At 39.9% G+C, this 14,141-nt stretch overlaps 1 protein-coding gene across 1 annotated transcript in view; it reads left to right on the top strand.

The window, feature by feature from the left end:
- The window catches only part of sh3yl1 (SH3 and SYLF domain containing 1), a 141,596-nt gene that overhangs the window by 87,439 nt on the left and 40,016 nt on the right, over positions 1-14,141 (top strand). The window contains exon 8 of the mRNA XM_048531234.2: positions 868-937. Coding sequence (XP_048387191.1) covers positions 868-937 — 70 coding nt within the window. The remainder of the gene's footprint in view (positions 1-867; positions 938-14,141) is intronic.

Genomic DNA, 14,141 nt, shown 5'->3' with positions numbered 1-14,141 from the left:
TAAACTACGTTATCCTTCATTGTTTCAAAGGAACAAGTGCCCAGGCGGTTGAACTTGCCAATTGGTCAGATCTGAATTTTTCTGGATGAATATACTGAACAATTTTCCACTTAGTCAACAAATTTCCATTGGCTCAGGAGTTTAGGAAGACTTCTACGGAGAAGGGCTGGTAGATATTTGGAACTCTTTGCAAATTGATGTTAGATCAACTATTCATGCTAAATCTAAGACTAATAGAGGACTGAGACAACAAGGTGTAGAGCTGGATGAACATAGCAGGCCAAGTAGCATCAGAGGAGCAGGAAAGCTGATGTTTCGGGCCCAGACCCTCCTTCAGAAATGCTTTTCGAAACATCAGCTTTCCTGCTCCTCTGCTGCTTGGCCTGCTGTGTTCATCCAGCTGTACACCGTGTTGTCTCAGATTCTCCAGCATCAGCGGTTCCTACTATCTCTGAAGAACTGTTGTCCACATGTCATAGAGAATGTTGCAGGTACAGGGAGTTAGGATACAGATCAACCATAATCTCATTCAATGACTGAAGGGGCTTAAAGGGCTAATTAGCTTATCTGTGCTCCTATCGACCATTGTAGAAAGGATGATATCATGGGTTATATGCCTTTGCTATATTTGTTGTGCTCAGCAATTTCTTGTTATTACGTGGAGTAAATCAAATTGGCTAAAGACAGGCATCACTGCTGGTGTGAACCTGATAGGTAGACTTAGATAAATCATCTGCTTGAATGCTCAGGTTGAAGATGGTTGCAAATTCTTCAGCTTTCCTTTTGAGCTTGTGTCCTGGGTTCACCATCGCTGAGGAAATAAGTGATTGTTCTGATCAACCTCATCTTTGAATTTTAATTCTGCAGGCCAAAGAATCACAAAAACCCTCACCCAGACCGCAATGTACACAGTCATCTGTGAAAGGTGGATTAAGAGGTATCTCTTATATCATATGTTTGTAACACATTGCCTTTCAGTTTGTCTTTCTTGCTTCACGCAGAAGAGTATATTATCAATCCTAGTCAAGCATGCTTTTTATAAACTATGGTTTGAGTACATAAATGAGACCGACATACCCCCCCTACACTGCTGCATTGCACAACTGCAGACCTTCAGATGAGATATTAAGCTGGGATTGAGGCTGGCTTCACTCTAGGAATATTGATAATTTTGTCCCAGTATTCGAAGTAATGTAGCATGTTATGATATCCTGGCAGTGTGTGTACTTCATTTCATTCCACAGAAAAACTGGTGCCCTGATCTTTCACAGTGGAAATTGTTTATGGGTCGTTGGAGACATCAAATAGATCCATTTGCCTCTGTAACACCAGTCGTTGCACTTAAAAAAAAACAAGTAACTCGTGTTAAACACTTCGATTTGTTTTAGAATAAAAATAAGCCAATATTACATTAATATTGAAACTCCCACCATAGTCAGCAATGGTTGAAACAGTACTTCTCCCAAAAGGAAGAAACCTAATCCACATGGCCCTTCTTATTGCATTAATATATTTATTATATTTGTCTATTTATTTATCTACTGTAGTGTACCTATTATTGCACTAAAATTTAAGATATTCTGATTACTTTGGAAGTTAAGTTCATATAAGCATTTGAGAAATGACTATTATTCTATTATGTACTAAATTTGTAATACCTTGTGTCTCACTATGTATCTGCTTCCTCCCCATAAGATGTAAAAACTTTAACTATCAGTTTTGAAGATCACTTTTAAGGTTGGTTGTTTCACCGAGCTAGTTTGTTGTTCCGCAGACATTTCGTTACCATGCTTGGTAACATCCTCAGTGCAACCTCTGATGAAGCATTGGTGTGTTTTCCTGCCTGGTTTTTAAACTCTGGGGCCCGTTGCGATGGATTGCTTCACTTCCGGGTTTCCTCCATAGTGGAATGTCTATGGGGTCGAGTTCGATGTGTCTAATAATAGCATGCTTCGTGGAGTGGCCCTGCTTCCAGGGTCTCAATCCACATGGACAAGGAGAACCACGACGTCAACTGGGACAGCATCAGGACCCTAGGACAGGCTAGGCAGAGACAAGCATGAGAATTCCTGGAAGCAAGGCACTCCACGAAGCATGCTTCTATTAAACAGATTGAACTCAACCCCGTATACATTCCACTACGGAGCAAACCCGGAAGTGAGGCAATCCATCGCAATGGACCCCAGAGTTTAAAAACCAGGCAGGAAAACACACCAACGCTTCATCAGAGGCTGCACTGAGGATGTTACCAAGCACGGTAATGAAACTTCTGCGGAACAACAAACCAGCTTGCCGAGCCAACAACTTCAACACCCACAACCCGAGCTACAGATCTACTCCAAAACCTTAGGTTGCTTTACTTGTAGTGAAACAATTTAAATGTGCAAGGTGGCATGCTTGGATAGAACGACAAATACTTCATGTAAAGTCCAGTTTGCTCTCTTTTAGTACCACATACACAATTTGTAATTCTGCACTACTCGTAATGCAAGACTGTACCTCAATAGGCATTGTGTTGAAGAGGGCAAAACTCCTAAAAATGGTTGCCCTTCAAATATTTATCCAACATATGTTTTAAAGTTATTGTTGAATCTGCTTCCACTATTCTTTGCACATACCAGGTCAAATCAATTTGCTGTGTTTAACAAAACCCTCACCTTCTTTCTGCTTCTTCTACCAATCTCCTTATATCTGTGTTTTCTTCTTGTTCATTCTGCTGCCACTGAAAACTTTTTTTTCCCATAAAACCCTTCACAGCTCTGAATACATATATTCGGTCTCTCCTTAGCCCCTCTGCTGTAGGGAGAACAACCCCAATTTCTCTGTTTTGTTGGGTGACTATAGGAGCAAGCTTCTGTTTTCCTCATCGGCCCATTTAAAAGAAGACACAATACCACAATTGTAATTTGTTGGCATTTACAGCATTGCTGTGAATGTAAATCACTTATCAGCAAAATAGGACTGCACTAATGGAAAGGACGGGCTGTGACAGATTACAAATGTGCATGTTGCTGGAATAGAAGATTAAGACTGTGTCCTGTGCCAGAATGCTGGGGCCGCCGTCCAGTACGTCTGACCTCACCTGCAAGAGTGCTTTCAAGTACAACCCTGTGCTACGGGATGTGGCACAAGACCTGTGCTTCTGCTGAAGGTGGTGCTGGCTGAACTGTGGTCAAGTTGAGTGGCAGTGTCAGGGCCTGCAGAATTGCCTATGTGGCAGTAGGATGGTGAGGTCCAGGACCTTTGCCTGGACACAGAGCATGCACCATCTCGTTAGCTCTGGGAAGCTCCGAATGAGAGGCAATGACTTCACTTTAAAAGGTAAAACAAAATAAAGAAGTGCAGGTGCTGGAGATATGAAACAAAAATACAAATTTCTGGAAAATGCCAGCAATTTTTGGTTTTGTTTCATAACTTTAAAAGGCTTCTGGACAACAACAGGCTGCAGTCTGAGTGAAAGAATGGCAGGCTAATAAAATTACAGGATAACAATAAAGAAGTGAAAAGCTGGGTGTCCGAGTAGTGGAGCGGTGAGTTGGAAATGTAAATTTGCACGAAAAGGTAAAGACTACTCTCAGCCACTTCCCTGTGTGATTTTTTTTTTTCCCTCTCTCTCTCTCTCACACACTTACTTTCTGCTTCCGTACATATTGTGCTAAAAGACCTCCCATATATCTCTTCTTAAAAGAATATGCCAGCTGTAGCTTTGAGGTCACGCTAAGCTAATCTGTGTAATCAAATAGTTGACCAGCACACAGATGGCACCCAGTCCCACCCATCTCCCTGAGCAAATTAAACATCAGAAAAGTCCTGAGATTTCAGATACCCCTTGCAAGATCATGAGTGAGACTGAATTTGACTGAGAAATCACAACTCTTGCAATCAGTTTGGGAGAACTGGTACAAGAAAAGAAGTTGCTGGAAAAGCTTAGCAGGTCTGGCAGCATTTGTGAAGAAAAAAGTCAGAGTTAACGTTTCGGGTCTGGTGCTGGCAGATCTGCTGAGCTTTTCTAGCAAGTCTGTTTTTGTCCCTGATTTACAGCATCCACAGCTTTTTTTATCAAGAGAGTTTAGTACCTTTGAAACTGGATGTTGAGTCTAGTTTAGGTATGGACCCTGTACAGATATTTAGATGAGACAAGAATGCCAGACAAACAATATGCTGCAACATATGGGTTCATATATTATTGTGATGATCAGAACTTGTTGTTCCAATAATTTGTAATACAATGTATCCTGACTGGCTGATTTCCTTCTATGATTCAAAGCAGAATAGCATCCCACCAGCAGAACAGAATCTTTGTTGTTCAATAGCATATTTGTTGGCAGGAAAGGCATTTAGTTAAGCAAGTGGTGGCATACCTGAGCCCTGGTATCTTCCCTCTTCTGTAAGAACTTAGTTCAAGGTGGGAAGGTCAGCAATTGATTTTCTTATTCTGCTGCCTATTAAGACCCTTAAATGGCTCATTTAATGGCCACGTAAATGGCCCATCACAGCCGGGATTAATGTAGCTGCAGACAGACCTGTTACCATGTGGCATGTAGAACAGCTGAAACATGTGCTCGCTAACCACATTAAGCAATTGTGGGTGAAACAATCAGCCTCTAATTGAGGGACTAGACATCAGGAATTGGCCGGGGTGGGGACCTGCTGAGAACATGTGCCTGCCACTTCTACCAATTTCTTGCCCTGACTATTTTTGACCCCCATCCTGTGCACTCACTTGTTTACATTACTTATCTGTGGCCAATGTTATTCTGAAATCCTGGGACTCGGTAGGTGTTTTTCCTAAGGCTACTACGGCTTCCCTGGGGTGCTGCTGAGCACGATAACAAGCGATTTCTGCCCCTGTGGAAAGCCAGTCAACTGGTCTTGCCACTGATCTGCCTTGATATGAGGATGGTAAATATTCTAGAAAATTAAGTTTAATACTGAAGATGCAACTAACCTTGTATCGTGTATGTAATGTGACATTTGTGAAATCTAATTCCCTTCTGGTGAAAAAGTACAAAATATTAACACCAATTCGCATTTATTTGTTTAATTGATGATAAGCAGTATGCCCCAAGGCACGACACAGTCAAGTCAAAAAAAACAAACATTAGAAAGAGATATGACTGGATAAGTAACAAAGTAGGATATTTACGGAGTTAAAATGATTGGATAGCCAATGAGCACTAGCAGTGTTTGAATGGAACTTACTAAAAGAATTGATATAGACCATGGTTTTGGATAAGTAACTGTCTTTTGGAGGTTGGATGACAAAAACCCAACCGGAAGAAATTGAGATAGTCTGCTCTGAAAATGAAAATGGGCAAGAGTGTTTACTAATGATGTCCTAAGAAGGAAGCGATGTTGTGGAGTGGAAGAGGATTGTGTATTGGAGAGGATACGGGGTCAAAAATTCAGCTGTGCATCAAGTAAGATGCTGAGGTTGTAACCAGTGTGGTTCAACCTTGCATAATTGCCAGGAGAGAAAATGCTATTGATGTTGTACGGAAGAATTTTAAGGTGGGGCTGAAAACAATAAATCTAGTCATCCGTGTTTAATTTGAGGAAATTGAACCACATCCAGAGTATCAGATGCAGTCTGAAATGGTGAAAAGTAGGTGAGTCAGAGAGGTAGGGATGATGACATACAATGCTACAGCTGGTTAACATCATTGTATGTGTGGGACTTGAACCTGTCTCTTCAGTTGATTTTGCTGAGGGGCAGCAAATAATGCGGGATTTATCTTATTGGGACCCACAGTTTTGTAGTCTCAATAAATTGGATTGCATTGATTCTTAACATCCACAATGCTGCTATTGGTTTTGAGGATCCTTTATTACAGATAATTGATATTGATTCTAATGGTATACCACATTGGAATACACGTGAACCTATGACATTTTTCCCCTTTGACATAACATACAACAATGAGAAAATGTATGTTAAACTAAAGAGTGAATCATTATTGGTGGAGATTGATAAATTCTTGATCTCACAAGGAATTAAGGGCTACGGGGAGAGTGCACAGAAGTGGAGTTGAAATGCCCATCATCCATGATTAAATGGCGGAGTGGACTCAATGGGCCGAATGGCCTTACTTCCACTCCTATGTCTTATGGTCTTATTATCCTTTCTGTTGCTGAAGATACTATTAGTAATTCTGTTTAGTTACTTTGTAAAATTATCTGGGATATTGACTTAAATAATTTAAACCTGTTAACAGAAATGTGTTAATTTAGTTTACAAAAATTGAATTATGAAATAGTTTGTATTAAATGGCTTTGAACTTAAAGAACAGACGATGTGCTAATTTAAATTAAATAGGAATTTGACAATGAAATGAATTGTGCCGATTATCTGGTGGAACACTAAGCAGTTCTACTGTTAGGAACAGTGTACTTTTACTATGGAGCATTGTCCGTAATAATTGGTTGGAATACTTTTGGAAGCATGGGTCCCAGTTATTAGAACATAGAACATAGAACAGTACAGCACAGAACAGGCCCTTCAGCCCACAATGTTGTGCCGACCATTGATCCTCATGTATGCACCCTCAAATTTCTGTGACCATATGCATGTCCAGCAGTCTCTTAAATGACCCCAATGACCTTGCTTCCACTCCTATGTCTTATGGTCTTATTATCCTTTCTGTTGCTGAAGATACTATTAGTAATTCTGTTTAGTTACTTTGTTCCTTATTCCCCACTACTTACTGAAATGATCTACCAATTTAAGTTAAGAACCATCCTGATGCATCTGCCTCTGTCTTATGGATCTCTTTTTATTGTCATCACTGAAATCTATTTGCTTTTTGAGATGCTGCCTACTGTCACTTGCGTGTGTCTACACGGCACAGAACAACTGCTGATATGAATGCTAATTAGCTGCTTGTCTGCTTCCGATTATTGTGTGTGTGCTGCCAGTAGATAGAACTTACTACTCATACTCCTATCACTTTTTAATAGGTGTCACTTCTCAGAATGGGAATCTTGGAGTGACTTTTTTTTAAATCCTCCCACTTTCCTGGAATGTTAAAGGCATTTGTAGCAATGCCAGGATAACTTTAGATCAGATCAGGTATTTCAACACAGCGATTGTTTCTGAAACCCTTCTGCTTGGTACTGGCTGGTACTACAATAAAACATTCTGGTAGAAGTTCACAGACTTGAACCATAACTCGGTTCCTCTCTCCAACTACCTTCTGAATTTCTTCCAGTGTTTTCTGTTTTGGTTGTAAGTTTAATTAACATCTGTTGGAAATTGGAAAGTTTTGCTGACACGCCGAATATTCCTTAATGAGCCAAAGGAGGGGTGAGACCAGCTGGGTTAAAGGAAGTTGGGAAAAGGAAATACTATGCATCACTGAGCAAGATTAAAGTTCTCCATTTTACTTTGACTTGAAATTCAGCCCACTCAAATTCTGTTTTCCTATTTCAGCACTTCTGATTGTTTAGTTGGCGAAGTCAGTATATAGCCATACCATAAAAGAAGCCTGATGTTTTCCAGATTGATTTCTAATCTACACTAAAGTAGCTCTAGAGGGGAGCTATTAGCCTTGGTGTTCATGTACTAATGGTCAAGAATGACAGCCCACATCCCATTTCAAGTGCTATCCTCTGACTTCCCCTGAAAAACCTGTGTATAGGTACTGTGTGAAAATACGATGCAACACAAACTGCCAACATTTGCAACATGGACTAGTAGATAATGATAATTTGGGATGAAACACCTAAAGAATACTTGTAAATCAGCATAACAAAGTGTGGAGCTGGATGAACACAGCAGGCCAAGCAGCATCTCGGGAGCACAAAAGCTGACGGTTCGGGCCTAGACCCTTACCCTTAGGTTATAACAATAAATTAAAAGACCCATGACTAATGGTATGAATGGTAGCAGTGATTAAGTTAGATTTGTGTTCCGTCTTTATGTTCATTTGTAAAACTGTTTGCCATGTTAGAAAACTGTTCTGAGACTGACATTTATTTGAAGAATCAAGAGGATCTTTTTGTGGTTCAGTTGGTAATATTACCGCATCAGAGTCAGAAAATTGAGACTTCAAGTCCCATTCCAGAGATGTAAGCATAAACTACAAGCTGAAAATTCAGTACAGTACTGAGAATACTGCACTGTTGGAGATGCCACTTTTTGGTTGAGACTTGTACTCTTTCAAGTGAATGCCAAAGATCCTGTGACATTGTTTGGAGAAAGGAGCTGGAGAATTAGTCCTTGTTTCTTGACCAGCATTTATCTCTCAATCAAAGCCCACTAGTGCAGATAACATGTTACTGTCACATTGCTGTTTGTGGTACCAAGATGTGCAAAAATTGTTTGCCGTCTCTCCTACATTACGACTGACTAACTATTTCAAAGTGTACCAGTTCACAAAAAATTATCTTTCTTGAAGGTCAGCTTCTTTAGAAAGAATAATTTGTGTTGGTGAATCACAAATTTTACAAGAAAATGTTTACTTTTGATTAGTTAATAGTTAATACTAGCAAAATCAAAATTGTTACATTTTGTTGATTGTGTGGTGACACTTGGCCTGTAGTGATATTGAAAAGAATACATGTTTTTTTCTCCTTTTGCATTTGGAAATGTGTTAAGGCACAGGCGTTTTCAGTTCATAGATAATAGAGAAATTGCTCTTAGGTTGCAAAACCATCTTTCTGTATTGTCCACAAACAAAAGCTGACATTATATTGCCCACGTAGATGCATAGAAATACAATGAAGTTTCCAACATGAAGGTTGATTGATTTGAAAAGAGACATTTCCTTTGGTACATTGTTTTTGAAAACAGATGTTAAAGAGATGTAATTAATAATACGTACATTTACATTTAAAAAAAGTAAAAGGCTCTGAACTAGTGGAGGGGGATAGTTGTTTCTTGTGTGATCACGTAGAACAGGTGATCCAATGGATTGAAGAGTCAGGACTACCGTCAATTCACTAATCCATTTCATATCTATCATGATATTCTTCAGTTCATGTACATAGGATATTAGTCATTTATATAAATAATAGAAATTATTTTAATCACCTTGAAAATATTTCTACCCTTTTGAAACAAGTCTTAAAGACGTGTAATTGGCAGGTTTAGTAAATGATCTGAGAGTAAAATATCTCTAAGGAAACGGTGATGATAATATGGTAGAGTTTAGCAGTTTGAGGGAAGGAAAACTTGGATCAGGAACAAACTGTGCTAAACTTAAATAAGGGTAATTACAAAGGATTGATGGAAGAGCTGGCTGGAATGGCTGGGAAAGTGGTTTAATAGCAAAGGTGTTTGAGAACAATGGTAAACAGGCAAGAAAATAGTTCGTGGCTCACAGCACAGTGGCTCAGTGGTTACCACTGCAGCCTCACTGCGCCAGGGACCCGGGTTCGATTCCAGCCTCGGGCGACTGTCTGTGTGGAGTTTGCACATTCTCCCTGTGTCTGCGTGGGTTTCCTCCGGGTGCTCCGGTTTCCTCCCACAGTCCAAAGATGTGCAGGATAGGTGGATTGGCCATGCTAAATTGCCTGGAGTGTTCAGGGGTGTGTGGGTTATAGGGGGATGGGCATGGGTGGGATGTTGCAAGGGACAGTGTGGACTTTTGGGCTGAAGGGCCTGTTTCCACACTGTAGGGAATCTAATAATCTAATATCCTAATGTAAAAGAGGGATTCTATAAAGGGGATAAGTCACTCATGGTTAACTGGGGCTTTAATAATAGCATCACATTGAAAGAGAAAACATATAATGTGACAAAAGTTATTAATAAGCAAGATTGAGGAACTTTTAAAAGCCAACAATGTTTGACCAAAAAAAAACTTAAAAAGGGGGAAAATGATAAACTCTGATGGTAAAATTATTTGTAAAACCAAGATGGACAGCCGAAGCTTCTTTAAATATATAAAAAGTAAGAGAGGCCAAAGTGAACGTAAGCCCTCAGAGAATGAGGCTGGATAAATAGGAGGGGATCAGGAAATGGCAGAGGAGTTGAATAAATACTTTGCATCAGTCTTTACCATCGAAGATACTAATAGCATTCCATGAATACTAAATAATCTAGCAACAAAAAAGAGAAAATAAATACAATAACTGTCACTGGAGAAAGGGTACTAAGGAAACTAATGGACTGAAGACTGGTAAGTGTCCTGGATCTGATGGGATAGTTCTAGGATATTAAAATAAGTAGCTCCAAAGATAATGATTGCACGAGCAATAATCTTCCAAGAGTCTTTAGATTCTGGAAAAGACCTGGAGGATTGACAGACTGCTAATATGACACCCTTATTTAAAAAGGAAAGGAGACAAAACAAAGCAGATAACTGAGTCCAGTTAGCTTAATATCTGTTCTTGAGAAAATGTTACTGCCTATTTTAAAGCTATAATAGCAGAGCAATTAAGTAATGCATATTATGGTCAATCAGAATTAGCATGGCTTCACTAAGAGAAGGTCATGCCTGACAAATATATTAGAATTCATTGAGGAGCTAACAGGGATACACAAATAGAAGCATTGGATGTGATCTATTTTAATTAACAGAAGGCATTTAATAAAGTACCACATGTTAGGCTACTCAATAAGATGAAAGCACATGGTGTTGGAGATAGTTCATTAGCATTGATAGTGGAAGGACTAAATTATAGTGGACAGAGAGTTGGGATAAAGGGAATAATTTTAGTAAACTGTAACTAGTGGTTTGCCATTGGGATCAATGGTGGGTTCACAATTCTATATACTATATATTCTTGAATTGGATGAGAAAAGTGAACATACATTAGGCAAGTTTGCGAATAACACAAAAAATAGGTAGGAAAACAAGTGGTGAAGATGACACAGACAGGTTAAGCAAATGCACAAAAACACTTAGCAGTTTGAATATAAAGTGAAAATGTGAGATTATGATGCTTGGTAGGGAGCTGAATGACCTCACTGTCCACTGAACTGCTACAAGTAGATCTGTGTACTTGCTATGTCAGCCCAAGATTCCATCTCAAATTTTCCCCATTGTCTCATCCAGTTCAGCACATGGTCTGCTTCGGTAAACATTGCACAGTCCTTTGCAGTACATTGGAGTAGTATCCGTGGGAATGCGTTGCTCTTATTCCTCACAGATAACATGGACATGAGTGGTCTGATTACTCCAGATGTCTACCACTCCCTGACATAAATAATCTATTGAGAGACTGTACAAAGCTGCATTACAGAGGAATTTGGTAGTCCTCATTCTCAAATCACAAAAAGCTAGCATATAGGTTTGATAAGTAATAGGAAATGCTAATTGAATATTGACATGTATTTCCAAGTCAGTGGAGCATAAAAATAGGAATGTATTGCTAAAACTGTTCGAGAATTCTGAGACCACTGTTAGAATGCAGTGAACAGTTTTAGTCCCATTATCTCAGTAAAGATGCGGTGGCATCAGTGGCAGTCTGGAGAAGGTTCATGAGGTTGGTCCTGGATATGAAAGAACCGTCTTATGAAGAGTGGCTGAGTACTTTGGGCCTGTATTCATTGAAATGTTCATTAGAAGAATGAGAGGTAACTTTGCTGAAATGTATAAGATTCTTAGCAAATTTGACAAGGTAGATGCGGGCTTTCCTCTTGTCAGAGAGTATAGGTCAGAGGGCATAATGACAGAGTAAGAGTTCACTTATTTATAGCAGAGGTGAGGAGGAGTATTGTGTCTCAGAGGGTGAAAAATCTGCAGAATTGTTTATCATAGAAAACTGTAGAGGCTGGGTTGTTAGTATATTCAAAGCCGAGACTAACAGATTTTGAATCATTAAGGGAATTGAAAGTTATGGGAAGAAGGCAGGTAAATGGAGTTGAGGATTACCATATTAACATCACTCAGTCTCTACTGGCTGTTCGGCCTGCTTCTGGCCCCCCTTCATCTTATAGTCAAAAATATTTAAAAGCCCAGCTCAATAAATCGGACAATGAAGTATATCATCTTGAATCCAGCAAGTATATCTTCTTGGATCCTGTGGTTGTATTTCATTTAATAACAAGTAGTAGAATTAGGGCATTCGAACCCTCAAGCTTACACTGCCATTCAATGAGAGCATGACTGGTCTGATTGCTCCACATTTCAATCACTCCCTAATCTCTTTTCACCTCCTTACTTAAGAATTTATTTCTCTACTACTGCCTAATAAATTTTCAAAGCCTTTGCTTTTGCCACCTCTTGAGGAATCATTGCAAAGACTCTCAGCCATCTGTGAGAAAATGTTTCTCTTCATTATTGACTTAAATTGGTCAGCCATTTTTATGTTTGCATAATAACTTCTAGTTCTAAATTTTATCACAGATGGAAACTATAGGCCCCAATCAGTGAACAATAGAGGACTAGATGTGATACCAGTAGAGAGGGTACAGAGGAATTTATCGGGATGTTGCCTGGGCTGGAGACCTTCAGTTATGAAGAGATATTGGACAGACTGAGTTGTTTTACTTAGAGCAGAGGAGATTGAGAGGGGGCATGATTGAGTTGTATGAAATTGAGGGGCATAGATAGGGTAGACAGACAGACAGAAACTTTCCACCTTTGATAGAGGGATCAATGACCGGGGCATAGATTTAAGGAAAGGAGCAGAGGGTTGAGAGGAGATGTAAGGAAAAACATTTTATTCAGACAATGGGAAGCATAAACCCTCATAACATTTACAAAGTATTTAGATGTGTACTTTTGACTATAGGACTCTTGGCCAAGTGGTGGAAAATGGGATTGCATCCATGCAGTCAAAAATAATGGGCTGAAGAGCATTTTTCTATATTGTAGATCACTGTGATTCTGAGATGTGTAGACAAATGAGGTGTGAGGTAACAATAAGGTAATTATATTAGGGGTTTCAACTTCCCCAACATTAATTGGGATGAAAACAACAAATGTTGGAGATCATGAGTCAGACACATCCGTGGAGAGAGGGCAAGCCAGCATTTTGAGTCCAGGCAACTCTTTAACAGAGCTGACGTGAAGTGTGGAGGGGGAACCGTTCTATGCTACAATTGTGGGGGGTTGGTTGCGGTGTGCGGCAATGGTGGAGCGTAGCATGCTGGTGGATAAAAGAACTATCAATGTCTTTTCCCCACCAGTACTCTACACCTCACCACTGTCCCCTCCACACTTTATGTCAGCTCTGATGAAGAGTCATCTAGACTCAAAATGTTGGCTTGCTATCTCCCCAAGCATGCTGTGTAACTTGCTGTGATCTCCAGCACTTGTTTTTAGTACAGGTTCCAGCATCTGCAGTAATTTGCTTCTAAATTAATTGGGATGGCTACAGTGAAAAGAGTTTAAATGGCATCAGCACTTGGAAAATACAACAAGGGACAGTGCAGCACTAGACCCACTTCTGGGGATGGAAGCTAGACAGATGGTCGAGGTGGTGGTACGGGAGCATTTCAGTGATAGCAATGACAACATGGTATGATTCAAGTTTGTTATGGTAAAGGAAAGAAGTAGTCTGTAAAACAAAAAACAAAAAGGCTTAAATTAAGGCATATTTTATTAAAATAAGGAGGATCTGGCTAAAGTAGACTGGAAAGAGCTACTTAAGGGTAAATCTGCAGCAGAACCTGAGGGTGTTCACAGGGGTGGGGGTACAGGGTGTGATGGTGGTGTTCTAAATGAATATAGGGAAGTTACAATCCCAACATGTCTATTTTAGGATGAAACATGGAAGCAACAAGCCAACAGACCCTTGATGTCGAGGAATATGTTTAGGAGTTCCTCGGTTAGTGTCCGCAGCCTATTTTCAGCTGGTTCATCAATGACCTTGCCCCCAGCATAAGGTCAGAAGTGAGGATGTTCACTAACGATGCACAATGTTCAGCACCATTTGCAACCCCTCCTCAGATCCTGAAGTAGATCATGTTCAAATGAAACAAGATCTGGACAATATCCAGGCTTTGTGGCATACTTCCCACTTGCCAAGATGGGTGCAGCTCTGACAACACTTGGTGTCATTTATTTGGATTTCAGCAAAGCCTTTGACAAGGTCTCACATGAGAGACTGGTATAGAAGGTAAAAGCACATGGAATCCAAGGTAACTTGATAAGATGGATCCAAAACTGGCTTAGTGGTAGGAGACAGAGGGTGGTGGTTGAAGGCCATTGTGTGACTCAAGGCTGGTGTCCAGAGTGTACCACAGCCTG

The sequence above is a fragment of the Stegostoma tigrinum genome, chromosome 4 (genome assembly GCF_030684315.1).
Source record: "Stegostoma tigrinum isolate sSteTig4 chromosome 4, sSteTig4.hap1, whole genome shotgun sequence".
Taxonomy (NCBI): domain Eukaryota; kingdom Metazoa; phylum Chordata; class Chondrichthyes; order Orectolobiformes; family Stegostomatidae; genus Stegostoma; species Stegostoma tigrinum.
The sequence above is the reverse complement of the archived record's forward strand: the minus strand, read 5'-3'. Positions and strand labels throughout refer to the sequence as shown.